The sequence below is a fragment of the Taurulus bubalis genome, assembly GCF_910589615.1.
Source record: "Taurulus bubalis genome assembly, chromosome: 5".
Lineage (NCBI taxonomy): Eukaryota > Metazoa > Chordata > Actinopteri > Perciformes > Cottidae > Taurulus > Taurulus bubalis.
This window is the reverse complement of record NC_136593.1, coordinates 12,672,490-12,689,569: the sequence shown is the minus strand read 5'-3', so window position 1 is coordinate 12,689,569 and position 17,080 is coordinate 12,672,490. Positions and strand designations below refer to the sequence as shown.

The 17,080-nt window shown below is 41.2% G+C and overlaps 3 protein-coding genes across 3 annotated transcripts in view; 2 read left to right on the top strand and 1 right to left on the bottom strand.

The window, feature by feature from the left end:
* The window catches only part of LOC306736654 (polycystin-1-like protein 2), a gene marked incomplete at both ends in the record, with an annotated part of 36,077 nt that extends 35,338 nt beyond the window's left edge, over positions 1-739 (bottom strand). The window contains one exon of the mRNA XM_079218305.1: positions 418-739. Within this exon, the coding sequence (XP_079074431.1) occupies positions 418-739 (322 nt within the window). The remainder of the gene's footprint in view (positions 1-417) is intronic.
* Positions 740-3,341: 2,602 nt separating this feature from the next.
* ddi2 (DNA-damage inducible protein 2) lies at positions 3,342-7,690 on the top strand (the record flags this gene model as incomplete). Its single annotated transcript, XM_079218304.1, has 9 exons — positions 3,342-3,479; positions 4,558-4,687; positions 5,039-5,350; positions 5,445-5,571; positions 5,833-5,960; positions 6,338-6,466; positions 6,903-7,006; positions 7,152-7,344; positions 7,671-7,690. The coding sequence occupies 9 exons, from the start codon at positions 3,342-3,344 to the stop codon at positions 7,688-7,690; spliced, it is 1,281 nt and encodes a 426-aa protein (XP_079074430.1).
* A 1,465-nt stretch (positions 7,691-9,155) lies between these two features.
* Positions 9,156-12,127, top strand: LOC306736652 (uncharacterized protein; the record flags this gene model as incomplete). Its single annotated transcript, XM_079218303.1, has 2 exons — positions 9,156-9,237; positions 9,573-12,127. 2 exons carry the CDS (start codon positions 9,156-9,158, stop codon positions 11,066-11,068), a joined length of 1,578 nt encoding a protein of 525 aa, XP_079074429.1. The 3' UTR covers positions 11,069-12,127.
* Between the last annotated feature and the right edge of the window lie 4,953 nt (positions 12,128-17,080).

Below are 17,080 nucleotides of genomic sequence, written 5' to 3'. Positions count from 1 at the left end.
GTTAGCATTACTTGAATTTAGTTCTGGTTATTTGACCTCTTTTGTTTATTGTTTGCTTTATTTTTGGATGGCAACATATGCATAGACACCTCTACTAAATAGAGACATAGAGAACAAAATGTTATGTAAAAAGCTTTTTTTTTGGTAAATGTTTGTTTTTTATATCTAATATCTACATATCTGTGAAGTCATTTTCCCATCCCAAGTTCAAATACAATTCTGTTAAAAGTATGTAATTACTGAACAGAAGAAAGTGAGAATGATGAAATAAGGTCAAATCTAATAGTGATAGACTTGCTCATGACCATTTTGTTACAGGCAGAATTAAAATCATTCATCTCAGGTGGAGGAATACCTATGGGCATATGCATGAGAGCAGATTTGAACAGTTTGTAATTTAGCGCATGGCTTTCTTACCTTTAAGAATTGCAGAATATTGCAAGTTTGGAGGAGTGGCATAGGGTGCCAGTCCAAGCCACATGTCCTTCTCGGGGTCCGAGTGTCTCTGAAGGAAATATTGAGTTCCTTCATCTGGGATAAATGCAAGGTGTCCACTGCGCTGCTCGCACCAAGCCTGAGCACTGAAAAAACTGTGCGGGAGATTGACAAACTCGTAGCAGGAGCCGCCAAAGGCCCTCTGGTAGTCTGGGCAGGAAACGGGAACCGTTGTCTTAACGGCAACGCAAGACAGACAGCTGAGTGTCGTCAAGATCAGCAGGTGGACAAATGTCCAGCACATCCTCTCGGTTTTCACTTCAAAAACCACAAATCTCGCACAACTTTCTACAACTTCTTAATGCTCGTGCAGTGGAAAGAGTAACAGTTTCACCCTTCCATCTAATGCTCTCACACACGCACACACCCCTGGTCCCTGTTTTCAAATGGGTCTGACATGAGCCGCTATCACCTAATCAATGGGCCATTGTTTACCTAACAACCATCTCTCTCAAAGACCAATGAATGCATTACATCTGTATGCACACAGACCTGAAACAAGAGAAGGGCAGCTTCAACCAGATGGCAAGGTAGCTTGAGGTTAAAGAGTTTGCCAATAATTTACACCACTAATGAAAAAGATTCATAGATTTATAGTGTAAACATAAATATTTACAGTAATAGAATGGCTACTTAGGGGCCGAGCACCCACCACATTTTTTGTGGATTATCATTTAATTAATCTCATCAAAATTCTTCAAAAGCTTGTTGATATCTCATTGTGTTCAGAAGATATGGACCGATTAACTTAATAGGGGCGTGGCTGTGTACATCAATACACATCATTCCAAAACCATTGAGCCTATCATCACGAAATGTGTAGCATATGTGCACATCGGATCCTGTAAAATCCCTCCACATTTTCATTCCATTCAACCACTGGGGATTGAAAAAAGGGCATGTAAAAAGGGCATGTAAAAAGGGCATGTAAAAAGGGCATGTAAAAACGGTATATATATTCATGTAGCCCAGGCTCATGCTTAATTGAGGATTAGGGGAACCTATGATTATTTTGGATTGAACCATTACACCACTGTCCTGGCGTTCCCTGTGAAATATGGAAACCTTCAGCACTATGATGCCGATAGGTAAGCAAGTACAAGCATATAGGAACCGAGTAGGAGAAGCAAAGTAGGCTGAACATGACCCTTAATTTTTGTAAAATTCAACCATTTTACTGATTTGATCTTCTCAGTGGTGCAGGAATGATTGCTGATCGTACCTAGCTGGATTCAGGCTCATCTTGGCTGTGTGTTTGCAATCCTAAAGGTATTTTCTCCTCCTAGCTTACTTGCTAGATAACGTGGATATCCGGGGTTACACAGCTTGGTCCCTGATGGACAACCTAGAGTGGGCCACTGGCTTTTCAGAATGATTTGGCCTTCTCTGCATCAATCACTCGGACCTTAAATTGCCTCGAGGGGCCAAGACTTCTGTTACACTCTACTCCACCATCATCATCTGCAACGGGTTCCCAGAACCAGCCTTGGGACCCCATTAGTGCTTGAACACTGTGCCTGAAGGTAACAGTGCTCTTTTGTGCTAAGACCTAAGTAAAAAGAAAACAAGAAGTTGTGGTTGTATAAGGGTTATGGGACTATTTCTTAGTCAAAAGCATCAACTTCCTGGAGTCTTGTTCTTGAACAAGCGATGTCAATATAAATCCTATACACTGTCAAAGAGCAAATAATTCCCATACAATATCACTGTTTATTTCATGGAAAACAATATTCAGTGATAGCAGACATTTAGATTTTGTGGATATCAGATTTTCTGTTCCCACATTTAAGATGTGAAAAAGTGAAAAATCTGTTTAGATTTACAGTCAATCTTAATATATGCGTGTCTTTTCGACAGCAACAAGCGCTCCCCCGCGCCCATCACCCCCGCTCCCTCTAACAACACTGTGAGATACCTGGGTATGACGTTTGGTTTATTTGAAAGATTTGAACGATAAAATAATGCCTTGTATTAAATTTGAATTTAGTATCATTAAAATACAATGTTCTGTTCATTTGTTCGGACAACTGCGGCGCCTCACATTTTCAGGGTTTGAGATACCAAAATGTAAGAGAATATATATTATTTGAATGTACTGGAAATATATTCAAACTCAACAGCTTTTATTGAATGGAATAATACATGTCGTGAATTAATAAAAAATAAATATTTTAAATGGAAATAATGAACTCAGACAGAAACATATGGATAGCATATCATTGACCCATATATATATATATATATATATATATATATATATATATATATATATATATATATATATATATATATATATATATATATAGTTGTAAAATTGGGGCCTTTATAATAATAATTACAAATGTGTTATTAAATTACACCCTCTGTAATTATTATCATAAAGGCCGCAATTTGAATAACACATTTGGAATATTCCAATAATTCCAAGTTTCATTATGCCTAGTTTTGAATATGTCATTTTCAAAGGATCCAGTAGGTGGCGGTAAGAGCACTCTGGTTTGCAGTGTTTTTGAGCTTAGAAGAAGAAACTACTCACGACTGCAAATTCTGTATTGCGACATGTCGAAAAAGAAGCTGAATGAAATGCGGCACAACTGAGCAATACTTAATGTTGTTGAGTTGTTAAAAGAGAAACTGACACGCCAGACGTTAAACCAGTAAGTGGAAAGCAGTCACTGTCTTTAAGGTGTAATATCAGTTTCCCTTTTGGCGCTTTTTGCACTGAAAAACGTATTAAAACAGTGAACATCTAAATAATACCTGGGTTCTCCCTTGAGAAACAAGGAACCACACTAAACGCATTCTGTTGCAGCGGGTTTGTCTAGTGATCCTGACCCAAAAAAGCGATGCTGGTCACCGTTTTCTGCGCGCCGAGGGATCGCCCAGAAACCACCTTCGCCCTAGATGTATCCCCAGAGCTGGAGCTGAGAGACTTTATAGCACTTTGTGAACTGGAATCAGGAATCCCAGCTGGAGAAATCCAGGTAAGAACCGGCTAGCTATAGCCAGAGCGCTAACCTAGCTAACGGCTAGCTAGCTTAGTCGCTAGCATGAATCGGACTTTTGCTGTTTTGCTGGACGCGTTGTAGCGAAACTCCGTGTATCAACAAGCAGGCAGTGTGGTTGACTTGTGCACCGTACGGTTATTAACGGCTACAAACAGTTGGTTTGCTGAGAATCCTTAAATTGACCGAAAATTAAACTAATGAAGCTCCCCGTTAGCCTAAATAAAAGATCGAGGACAAATGTTTAGGCTACCGACTTCACGAAGTTTACCAAAGTTACGTTAGCTGGTTTTTTTTATTACTTTATCGAGCCACATTGTGTGTGTTAGTCACATTGTGTGTGTCCGTTGTCCCTTCGCGTTAATGTGACGTTCACAGGGCTCTTAGCTACATCCACAGGACAATTTCCTTCAACACCCTTGCACATATTTTATTTATAAAATACACTTGCACTTGTAATATATACTTGTTTACCATTTTTAATTATGTCTCGATTATTGCATGTTTATAGTTTATTGTTTATAGTGTATTACATGTTTATAGTGTATTGGTATGCATCCTCCACCTCGTCAAATTCCTTTTATGTGCATCTCTTGGCAGATTAAATGATCTTCATAAAGAGTGTTAGCCCAATAAATCCCACTGAGTTGAACAGTGATGGGTTATGGGGGGGTGCATACACTAATTGTAACATTAACACGTTAATAGTCATAAATTCACCTGAAACCAATACATTGATACCGTAACAGTAATATAGCCTTTTAGTTGTGGGATTTAAATTTTGTGTTTTTGTCATGTAGACCCCTAAATTGGCTCGCCATTGAAACTATAAGCCAAACATAAATAGTACTTACTGAAAAGTAGATATTGTGCTGCCTTATGACTGCAGCATTTGGTAACAACTGTACAATTTGAGCTCATGAAATATCTCATATGTGTTAGTATGCTTAACTCATTCAGAAGTAGGTATTTAAATATAATGTCCACATAAAATACAACAGAAGTAAATCTTCTGTATGATGATGTTACATTTTATTTTGTATTTTTCCATTAACAGGTCACATATGTAGAACAGACCCTAAAAGACCATACTCGTGCCTTGGGGACCTATGGTGTTAAGGATGGAGATGTGGTCGTTCTCAGGCAAGCTGACAGAAGGCCACCACCAACTCAACCCGCCTTTCCAGGTAACACACATGTTTTTAAATTATTTAAAAGCTCCTTATTTAGATCCGTTTCCAAGTTCCACTTAAGATGCAAATTGCTGAATATGAAGGTGGTTTGATGTTTTTGCACAAGAAGACAGGTGATGGGTTGGGATTTGGCTTTGAGACAAAAAAAAAAACTGCTGGTATTTATGATGTTGTTTCACATACAAATACATTCCAACCTGTATTACTGCCACTTGTTCTAGTCCTTCATCTAGGAACACAAGCCAACACTATTGATGATATACATTAAAGATCAATGCATCATCTATTTAGTGAGTTTTGGTACAACATGCTAATCTCTCACTGTTTATCCTTTGTGCTGCTCAGGTCTGCCCCATATTGACTTTCGTTCCATCACAATCCCCGGCACCTCTTCTTCAACTAGTCAACGTGGTGCCATAATGCAGCAACAGCAACAGACTTCACAGCCGCCGCCGCCGCCATCACAGCCGCAGCCCCAACAGCAGCCCCAGCGTGCTGCACAACCTTCCACGCCAACAACCTTTCCTGGCTCCTCTCCTCAGGGGCTGGATGACCCCGCCTTACTTCAGCAGATGCTATTATCCAATCCGCATGAGCTTTCACTCCTCAAGGAGCGAAACCCGCCACTTGCTGAGGCCCTGCTAAGCGGAGACTTAGGTAAACACAAAAGAGCTAGTGATGTTGAGGGCTGCCACGGTTTCTGTTCATTATTTTGAGATGTGAACCAGTCACATTATGTCTATTTTCTCAGAGCGTTTCGCCAAAGTGCTGCAGGAGCAACAGCAGGATCGAGCCAAGAGGGAGCAAGAGAGGATCAGACTTCTGACTGCTGATCCTTTTGATTTGGATGCCCAAGCCAAGATTGAGGAGGACATAAGGTATGGTGCAGATACTATAGATGTATTCACCACTTGTGAATGTTGATAACGCAACACCTTTGTTTTCAGCATAGTACAGCCTCGCTTTTACTTCCGTAACCAGATATTATGTAATATTTTGTAATATAATGATATTTTAAGTTTTTATGAATTTAACTGTGTTATTTGCAGCTAACATAAGGGAAAACAGCTTACTTACTGCATTTTATCATTCTTTTTCAAATTTAACGTCTCTTATCCATGAATTTGTGCACATTCCAGGCAGCACAATGTGGAAGAAAACATGACAATTGCAATGGAGGAGGCCCCAGAAAGCTTCGGGCAGGTGGTTATGCTCTACATTAACTGCAAAGTCAATGGGCACCCTGTGAAAGCTTTTGTTGACTCAGGTAATGAGCATTATATACTAAACAAGTTCAAACATTTCTGGCCATGAACAAGAATGGTACTTAAATGTTGGTGTGCTATGTTATGGTTTATTTTCCATTTGTTGCTTAACAGATTAAATTAATTGCATCAGTATCTGCATTTACTGTACTTGAATAATAGACTGATTCCCTATCGGCCTGCATTTCAGCCGCTTGTATCTGTGATCTCATTCCCCTTCTTTACAAGACCAGTTTCACAGCCATCTGATCTAAACAGAAATATGATACACTTATTCTACTATCTGGATTTAGACTGCCTTGTATTCCCCTCTTCATGGCACAGGCATTTTTGGTTAGAAATAATCATTTTGTAGAGCCCTGACATTCCTTGTTTTTAGGAGCCCAGATGACCATCATGAGCCAGGCGTGTGCTGAGCGTTGTAACATCATGCGGCTGGTGGACCGCCGCTGGGCCGGAATTGCCAAGGGAGTGGGCACCCAGAAGATCATTGGCAGAGTTCATTTGGGTGAGTGTTTTCTTGAATTTTTTTTTTTTAGCAACACTATTGTAACATCAGACTAGTCCCCAGCAAAACGTATGATATTTCAGCTTTTGCTGACTACTTACCAACATCAGACGAACTCTGCATGCAGTTTGAAACTGAGCTGAATGTCAATGTACCTTTTTTAAAACTGCACACACATTTATATAAAATGAGGCAGAGATTGTGTGATTCTGGGTCGGCAGAATAATTTCCCATGAATCCTATCCCTTTCCCTTTAATTTTTTTTAAATTGTATTACTGTGTTATTCTTATTGTTTATTTATAATACTTGTTTTGATCTTGTTTATTTGTCTCTATTTCCCCACTGCGGGACTAATAAAGGATTATCTTATATTTAATTCTCTGCATGACATTTCAAGTGTAGTTTAAATTGTGTTGTCTCGCTGTACTTGTGTAGCTCAGGTCCAGATAGAGGGGGACTTCCTCCCGTGTTCTTTCTCCATCTTGGAGGACCAGCCAATGGACATGCTGCTTGGCCTGGATATGCTAAAGAGACATCAGGTGTGAGCCCCATTTTATCTGATGAAAGTGTGCATGCAGTACACTATTGGAATGAATTGCATTTTAGAGGTTTGCATTTCTGTATACTGAACTTACAAGACGGTTGATGAATATCTGAGCATTATTTGTCCTAAATTTCTCTTAGTGTGCAATCGACCTGAAGAAGAACTTGGTTCTAATAGGCACCACAGGCACAGAGACTCGCTTCCTGCCTGAGTCAGAGCTGCCCGAGTGCGCCCGACTGGCATACGGAACAGAGGGGCGTGAAGACGCCCGACCAGATGAACTAGGAGACAGAGAACTGGCAGAGGCACTTCAGAGGTCAATACAGGAAAGTGGTAAGAAACAGTTTTATCTCTGCACTCCAGCCTGTTGGGCTGGTTTCAGCTCAGTTAGAACAATATTTGCATGCGCCACTTAAAGCTTCTTACTCTCAACCCCATTTATGCAGTCATCTGAAATTCCCGTCACATGATCACTTAATGTCATCATCACCTCAGCAAATTAAATATGCTTTAAAATCAGATGAGGTCCGGAAATTGAGAGATGTCTGTCAGTAAAATATAAGCAAAAAGATAAATTAGTTATTGGCTAAGAACCGCCTTCTTAGGCTTAATGGGAAACACATGATTTGGTTTGTTTTGGGCTTGTTTTATGTCTGTAGAATTGCTTTGGATTGTGTGAGGCACATATTATTATTATTATTATTATTATTATTATTATTTGAAACTATTTCGATGTGATGGTTATTTAATTAACACTTTCTTAGCAACCGTTATCTCTGTATGATTGTTCACTGAAATATTAGTTAATTAACAGAACAGTCTTCTGTATGCCTTTGCCTAGTTTTTAGCTGCTCTTTGTGGGTGTGATGTTGTCGTGATTGACTGCGTTTTTAACCGCCTATATGAAGAGGAACTTTGGAGAAAACACTGATGGCTCCATTATAATCCATCAGTGTTAATCGATAGTACTGAGCCTCTTATTGCACTAAGTTCAGCATGGACTGTTATGCTTTGTCAGATTCTGTGTGAGCCAACAGTGCAGATGGATATCTGAAGGAGTGTGAGAACAGCACTTGAAGCTTCCTACAAAGACAAAGGATGGACAGCTAGTGTCTGTAGAAATGGAGGTGGGGATTTGTGTGAGCAGGACTATCTTACACAGTAAATCAGTAAGATATCAGCAGCACTACGGAATCGCATTTCATTTTTCAAAGGAAAGAAAACACAGTTTCTCGTATTATGCTTTCTGTATGAGGTTGAATAATGACTGAAAATGTGAGTTTCTTATTAAGAATGGTTTGTCACATTACATCCTACAGTTGTAGGGCAAACCGCTTGAGTCTATTTTGGCCAATGTGGCAAAGAAATGAGCAGAAGGGCTTCATGGCAGTATTTCATTTTTAAATGATTTAAGCGTCCATGTGCAGTTTTGTGGTCTATCAGGTATTTCTTTTAACACATAGACATTCTTGATTGACGATTTTTTCCATTAACAGTTTAAACACAATGTCATGATATATACCAATATGGGGCTATACAGTTATACATTCTGTGACAGGAGTTTCTCTCCCTCTCCTGCGTGGGTATAAAAGCATCTGTCCGAGGTTGATTATCAGCAGAAAGTGGTGCCTTCTCCACCAGTTGGTGTGTTGTAACCTTTGAGATTGTCAAAACATAATCATACAAGTGTTTCCCTTGAATGTTGTCCAAGGCTTACATTACCACTTTGTCGTTGTTGTTGTTGTTCCATCGGCCGGTAATGGCTGCAAATAGAATTCAAACAAAAGGCAGCAGCAGCAATAAAGTTGCAATGAATTTGCGGTGACTCTTTGTTACAGCAGCCATATTGGGGAACGAGGCAATCCTCCACTAGAGAAGAAGAGGCATCAATCAGTTGTTGAATCAATTTAGGTCTTAATTTGATTATCATGGTTCAGGGATTTTGATCAAACATCGTTCTGACATGACCTCAATTGAGTTTTCTGAGGTTCAGTGACGGCTTATGTGATTACACTGTGACCTCACCGTTAGGACATAGGCTCAAGTTGTTTTGGGATGACACTTCTCACATCTGTGTGTGTGAAAAGGCTTTTAGGTTGGTGCATGCTCTGTGTGACTGCTAACTTTCTCCGTCCCTTTGCATGATGTGTGGTGTGTGCGCCCTAACTCCTGAGCAGGACAGCACTGATGCATTTGGAGAGCGCTGGAGAGAGACCTACCAACCAGGTACTGCAAATTCACAAGTCCATTGCGAGTGCTAAGTCCATTGCTATTTATGTCTTTTATTTTGCTGTTATTTTGCTGCTGGATTGTTTAATTCATGTACTTTTGTTTCTAAGTATTCATGTATTTATTCTGAATACATATAACTGTTGAACATAGGAAAAAGTAGCACAGGTCACAAACTATGTAAATGCACACACTAAGTATTCATGCATTCTACAACAGTTACCAACATTTGTGTTTTTGGGTTGTTTCCTTAAATGTATATTATCCAAAGTAATGCTTCCAGAGGGGTTCACACACTGTTTCACTCCCAGTTATATTTTCTCTTACAATAGACACTGCAGATGGACAAACTACCTCACCGCAGCCCCCACCATTTACATTACCCAGAACCTTAGACCAAACGTCCTCATCCACTTCCTCTTCCCAAAGCCCTTCCGCCGGCCAGCCCCAAACCCTGGTTCGCTCTAAGTCTGACCCGGCCGCCATGGAGCAGGCCTCTGCCCCAGGGTTGTGCCATGACCAACCTGGCCACCAGGGGCTTCCTCAGCCTCCTTCCTCAGCAGAGGATGCTGGATGTACACCTAATCAGGTCCACCCTCACCCTCTGTCTGTTCATACCGACTCCAAAGTGCCCCATGTACGCAGTCCCCCACCAGACGTCCTTCGTACATCTACCCCTCCTGACACGACTACAGTATTCCAGTATCCGGGGAGTACGGTACAGCTTGGCCACACAGAGGAGAATGCCGAATCAGATGAGATGATGAACAGTCCCAAGCTCCCCCATTCTGAGGAACTTTCCCCCATTCAACCCATGGAGCAGGAGGCCACAAAGTCGGACACCGCTACTGCCACAGAAGCCTGTCTGAGTGTTCTTAGCCGACCGCACTCGGTTGAAATGGAGTCCCCCACTGCCTCCCAGGGTGTGATGTCCTCTGAGAGGGACCAGCCTGAAGGAGAGCACTGCTCCAGTTCCGACAGTATCCCCTCGTTGGCAGCCGCTCTGATGGAACTTCACGAGCTGCTGGTATCCAACAACCGAGCTCAGTCCCAAAACCGCAGCAGCTCCTGCTCCCCCTCACATCCATTCAATCAGGAAACAGAGGAAGTGGCTCCCGGGCCACACACCCCCACGCCCGAAAACACCCAGCGGATCCCCTCTACTGCCGTCTCAGCCGGTGCAGAACCAAACGATGCCAAAGCCAACCGTGCTGCTGCTGTGTCTGATGAGGGACCATCTAAGTGTCTTGTGTCTGACCTCTCTGGCCAGGATGAGCATCTGGGCGGGGATACAGCCGAGACTGTGGGGGGACACGGTCCGCCACAGTGTCCAGGTGGCTCCGTCGAGAGGAGGGCAGATAGGTGCGGGCAAGATGACGTGAATAACGTCAGCCGATTTGAGCCTGAGGTTCCTCCTGATCCTGCAGGAAACCTGGAGTTCAGGGAACCTCCTGAGGGACAGCAGGGGAGAGGGGTTGCAGATGGACAAGCCTCTGGCACAAACACTCCTGGCCTCCAAACTGAGGACACTTTTCTCAGCCCCCTGTCTATGGCAGTGGGCTCACGTGAGGAAGTCTCTAGCGCCTCCCCACCCTCTTCTCCTCCACTTGCTCCGGCTCCCCAGCTTACATCTCCAGCCCCTCTTCTCCCTTCTCCACATCCCTTTATAGAACAATTTCCAGCTGAGCACATCCAGAGAATCCAGGCAGCAGGGTTTTCTGCCAGGGAGGCTGCAGAGGCACTGGAACAAGCCCATGGGGTTGTGGAGCTAGCTCTGCTGGCACTACTAGCCCGCAGTATCACTGTGCCCACCAAGACTCATAACTAGTCATACGAGTCCCCAGCCTCCCAACTCAGCATCTGTCTTATTTATATCTTGTTACTGAACCCGATGTTTCAGTACCTGCTTAGCAGGGAGCACGTATAAACACAGGGAAATGCTGTTTCTTGGTTTGTCGTAAAGAATATCCAAGAACAAAAAGGACAACTGGTGATACGTTTCTGGATATTGCAGATATGTGAGGTGTGTTTGCATGCAGATGTTTTGGGTGGCCACCCATTTCATTGGTTTTTAGAGATTTGGTATGGTAGAGTTTTGTTTGTTTTGTCGTCCAACGTTGACACATTATTAAATGCCCAATGTATGATTGATTATTTAGCCGTTGAACATTACTATAATTTCACCTTTAATATGTGTCATAAAACTGTTGTCTAAGTTGTGGAGCATCAATAAAAACCTCTCAAAATGGAGTAGCGTTAGTTTTACTCACCAGTCCCGAAAAACGATGGTGAGCTGTAGATCATTCAGCACAAATATGGATATTTAATGCAATTTGCTGATGATTAAAGCACCATGTTGATTTTTATGTTTGTAGCCCCTTCACGATGATTGAAAAGCTACGGTGTGGGAACTGAAACCGTTTAGAAGGGCTAACTTTACAAATAGTTTCTCCAGATAAGTGGAAGACACTTTTATCCGCGGCCGTTATCACACGGAAATATCAATTGAGCCACAAGTGCGTTTGTTGACGTATGTTCAGAGATGGCATTTTTCGATTCAATATGTATTACAGAAGGTTTATTGTACTGTATGTATTATTTCCCACAGTTGGAACGTTTTGCAATGTGTAGTTACTAAAATGTTTGAAGCTCCTGTTCAGAAAGTCCTTTTTATTGTGTCAAATCATCAGTGTGTGTTCATACCTTTTTAAAATCATCCATTTTCATTTTGTAATCTGTTAGAAAATTGTCATGTCAATACATCATATATCAAGGATTTTAATGTCTTTATTTGAGTCATATACCAACAACGTTCAGGCGATTGAATTATCTACTTTTATCTTGTATGGAATTTTAAATTGCAAATAAAATGGAACTAGTATTTGTACACTGTACATCTTTTTTTTTTTTTTTTTTTTTTTTTTTTTTTTACTTTCTCTCAGTAAATAATCACGTCATTAAATTATTTCTATACATACGCAGTGGCAGCAACAACAAAATCAATGTACTCAACTCGAGCAAGTGTTTGATACAACAGGAAGCAAACAGCGAACGCTACAATAAAGAAGGTCCAATCCCTCTCCAGACTTTGAGGCGTGCTTCGAGGCTCTCTGGCAGACCTTTTGAGCCCTTTATGAACCCTTTCCCAGCATTAGATGCAGACTGAGGGAATTACCCACAATTCATTGCAACGTGACCTTAAACACGGGGTACCAGTGGAAGCATGAAGACGTAAACAAAAAGTACAGCAAGGGTGTTCAGCCTGATATAGTACAATTACAACATTAAGGATCAAAGATGAAACATGAAATTAGAGGATATTTATTCATCAAATACTTAATTTTGTCATTGAAGCTGTTTTAACAAAAACAAGTAAATAGATAATTTGAAATTACCTCATCTCGTGAGGAAAGAGCCTGGAAGAAGTTCCAATCGGGGAGTAAAAGGTATAAGATAAATACCCACAACATTGTACATTGTATTTTTTTTTACATTGTCATGGTAATGTGATATGTTGTCATGCTTGTCAAACTGTGACTTGTCACTGAAAATGTAACTTCAAAGCAAAATATTTTTCCAGATTAATGGTTCATTTTATGTTTAAAAAGCTCACACACCATCCAAAGTTAATTTTTTTCCCCAACTGTGAGAAGCTCTTCAATTTCCTTTTGGAGAGTGCATTGTGGGAAAATAGTGTTGCCAATCGGATTTTTTCCTGTCTGAATTTCCCATATCCTAATGTGACGTCGACAAATTGCTAGTTTAACTTTTGTTCAACCAACCTTTAAAAAAAAAAAAAAAAATTACATTTACCACCATAGAAGGCCAGCAAGCCACCATTCATTCCGTTTGAGTTAGTTTGTACTGAGATGGGGGAAAGCAGATTGCCAGAAGCTTGAAAAAGAAAGCCACACCTGGTTCCACTTTGTGATTGCTGCTGACGCTCAGACTTCACACCACGGTGGGGCTCTGAGGCAGAAGAAGGATACTTCAGTAGATCACACATTAACTTTTACAACGTGGTCAGGGTTTTAAAATACAGAGTCTTGGTAGCAGCCCTGTGTGAGAAAACAGTTCCAGACTAAAGCGTTATGGCTCAATTTGACGGCCCAGATGAAAACAGCCACTGTTTGAGCCATGGCGTTATCACTGATCTACACTCCTACCTTGGAGATAGTCATGCAGTAAATAATTTGATTTCACAAATACAAACAATGAGGACAAACAAGGCACTTTCTTACGGGTTTTGTCTGGAATCTAACAGCGCTGAGGACAGTGGAGGCCTCGGTGAAAGCAGTGACTCCCTGAATCAGCTTGATTGCAGGTAAGGACCACATGGTGACGCTAGAAAACTTCAGTAAACTTTGTCTGTAGGATGACGCTGATTAAATATCCTTGACCTTTGTTAGTCCTCCCACAGACATATCCTCAGCTTTCCGGTCAGTGGCTTTAATGCGCAAATTGGATCTGAAAAAAGTGCAAGGTGCACATGTGCCCATGCTGTTCTCAGTACCGAGACTTGAGGAGGACAATGAAATGTTGTCTCCATTAGATCATCAGGATAAAAGTACAGACTGGTAGGTGAGGCTTTTTAATCCTGATGCGCATTCTAATCTTTTACACTTAACTAAATGTGGCCTGCTCAACAAACCCAGGGCAGCAGATCCAGCTGAGGAGGAAGAGCGGACTGTATCATTCCAGTCAAAGTTCATTAATTTTTGTAAGTTTACCTTTTTTTTTTTTTTTTCTTTGGGCCATGTTTCCAGTCTCTGAATAGTGTCACAATTACAGGAATGTAAAGTCCTGTCTTCATTTCTTCTTTTACTCTGCAGTCCCACTGTATCAGGACTACGTTCTGCAGGCGGTGAGAGATGATCTGCACAGACTGAACAAGAGCTTTGTGTCTGAACTGATCACACCCCAACATCTGCTGGGTCTGCAGTGCCACATCGCTCAATGCCACTCTAAGGAAACATCCCCTCGATTAAACCCTCCTGAAGAGCCTCCGTCCTCACCTCTACCCCACCTTGTCAGGGTGACTCCATGTACCCTTTGGCAAGATCTAGAAGAGGTGAAGCAATCCGGTCTGCTCAGCAGATTGACAAGCAGAGAGATTCGCCTTCAGGAGGTGTGGAAAACTCTATTTCATGTTTTACACTTTCATCAGTATGTTGTATTCTAGAGCAGTCTTATCTAACTCAAAATTATGAATATGATTTATATAAAAATGAACAAGACAGAAGTGTAGAAAAATGAATGGCCTTGTGACACTAAACCTTGTTACACACAGGAGAAAAATGGGAGGACTGTAACGTGGAGGGACAATTAAGCTATTCAGTCATTTTAAGTGTTGGGCTTGGCAAGAGAATGAACCCTTCTGAAAAGTCATGCTCTCACACTCGGCTGCCATGCAGCTTTATTTTGTCCTATATGGCTAAACCTCCCCTTTTTTTTTTTTTTTTCAGCCGGTATGTAACCGTTGGTTAATTAACCATGCTAATGATTTAGCAGTTATAGTGCTAGTTATATATGCTTAAATTGAGCATATGGACATTGGACTTTTTCTATGTATGTTAATATTTTTATCACGTCAACTTTTTTTATACTAAAATGTAACTTACGGTTGTAGCATGAATATTTAGCATGTTGGTTTGAAATGTTTATCTCAAAATGAAATATTCTTATTGTCAACTAATCCCAGGAAAAGACACAAGTGCATCTCCAATATACTTTTTTTTTTTTTTACCTCTAGGCTCTTATCTGGTGTGCACAGTCTCTCATCAATTCCAGTTCCTATTTAAATAAACATAAACAGCTAGAGCATTAGCTGTATGGAGACTATTGCATTTTTAACAATGGAGGTTTATGACGGCACAGAATAAGCTTTGACGATACAGGCAATACTTGTTCGTAGGATAGTCAGTTTTGCTTTTTCATGGGATATGCTGACAATAAGAAACAGAACCATCAGTCTCAAATTCACTATTTTATAATGCTCTTTACAGTTCAGTGTAACGGAGAAAGCTGAATAATAACAAAATACTTTTTAATTCTTGTTCTCTCATTTCCTTCTCTGAAGTCGATGTTTGAGTTAATCGGCTCTGAAGTGTCTTACCTAAGTAGCCTTGGAGTTGCTGTCAATCACTTCTATGCATCGAAGGTACTCAAACAGACCCTGACTGAACTGGAGCATCACTTTTTGTTTTCCAACATTCGTTGCGTGATGGCAGCCAGTGAAAAGTGAGATCCCCACATACATGTTCCTCCTCTGTTTCAACTGGCTTTGTGAGTGTATGCTGAGCTGGTGTCGACCTGCCTCCTCTAGGTTTCTTGGAGATCTGGAACTACGACTGGGGGAGTGTGCGTTAATATCTCAGGTCGAAGACATTGTGCTGCAGCACTGCTCTAAGTTTCACAGCCTCTATGTGCCATATGTGACCAACATGACGTACCAAGAGGATCTTGTCAACCAGCTGCTGTAAGTCTCAGTTTGCTGGTAGCTTACTTCACCATCCTTTCATAAAATGTATTCAATCATATCTTCTTTTTTGTTTTGTTCAAGGCAGCAGAACAGAGACTTTCTGTATTCAATCAAGAAGCTTGAGAGTGACCCAGTGTGTCAAAGACAGCGCCTGAAGTCATTCCTTGTCCTTCCCTTTCAGAGAATCACTCGTATTAAACTTATTCTCGAGGTAGGCATCTGATGATATTTTAATCATATTCATCCAAATTACAAAAGTCCACTAAAGGCTTCTGTTCATTTCAGAGCATCCTGAAGCTGACTGAACCAGATTCTGACGCTGTTTCAAATCTTGAAAAAGCAATAGAAGCAATCCATGAGGTCATGCAGTTTTACAGCCAAGTGTTCAAAGCTTTTTTTTCAAAATTGACAATGAAAATTAAAAAAAGGGTATGGTGTGCTCTGACCAGATAGTGACCGAGTGTGACAAGGGGGTCCAAAAAATGAAACAAATTGAGGAACTGGTCTGCCTGGAAATGCTGCTGGACTTCGGCAAAGTTAAGGTAAAACGTGTGCTTGCCGTTTGCCGTTTGCAGGTTACATACCATAGTAAAGTCTGCTATACATTCTGACTAACTGCCTCTTTCTCCATCCAGGCAGTTCCTCTGGTTGTGAGCGGGCGTTTTCTGGTGCACCAGGGTCCCATGAGGCAGCTGAGACTGGAGGCCACCTCAAGACCGTCATTCATCAACATCTACCTCCACCTCTTCAATGACCTTTTGATCCTCTCCTCCAAAAGGTATTTGATCAGATTGCAAAATAGGGCGATTAACCACCAATTAATTTGAATTTTTAACACCACGCATCCAATTTTCCTTTTTGGTAATGCACGGAATTGTCCTCCACATCGTTGTTTGCCTTTAAACCACACTGTTTTCTCTCTCCAACATGTCAGGGCTCTGAGGTTCACGGTTATGGATCATGCTGCATTGGCCTCACACGTGCACGTTGGGCATCTGAATACTAAGGTCCTGGGTCTACCCTCGGACTGCTTCCTGTTGCATCTCTCCCAGAGCCACAACGGACAACCGACCGCCATGATACTTGCTGCGCACACAAGGTACACGTGGACCTTCTATATTTATATACCTTTTTCATCACTAATGCATCTCCTTAAGCATCATGCAGCTATCAGGGATTATTGTCTGTTTGCTTTTTTTGCAGCTCAGATAAAGAGGTGTGGATGAAGGCGCTGTCGTCTAAACAGTGATGGAAACATGACTGCGGTTTTGTTCTTAACTTTACTAATATATTTCAGTAATTGAAATAATTTGACAACTTGTTCATTTAAGATTTATATAAACTTCCCCACACTTAATA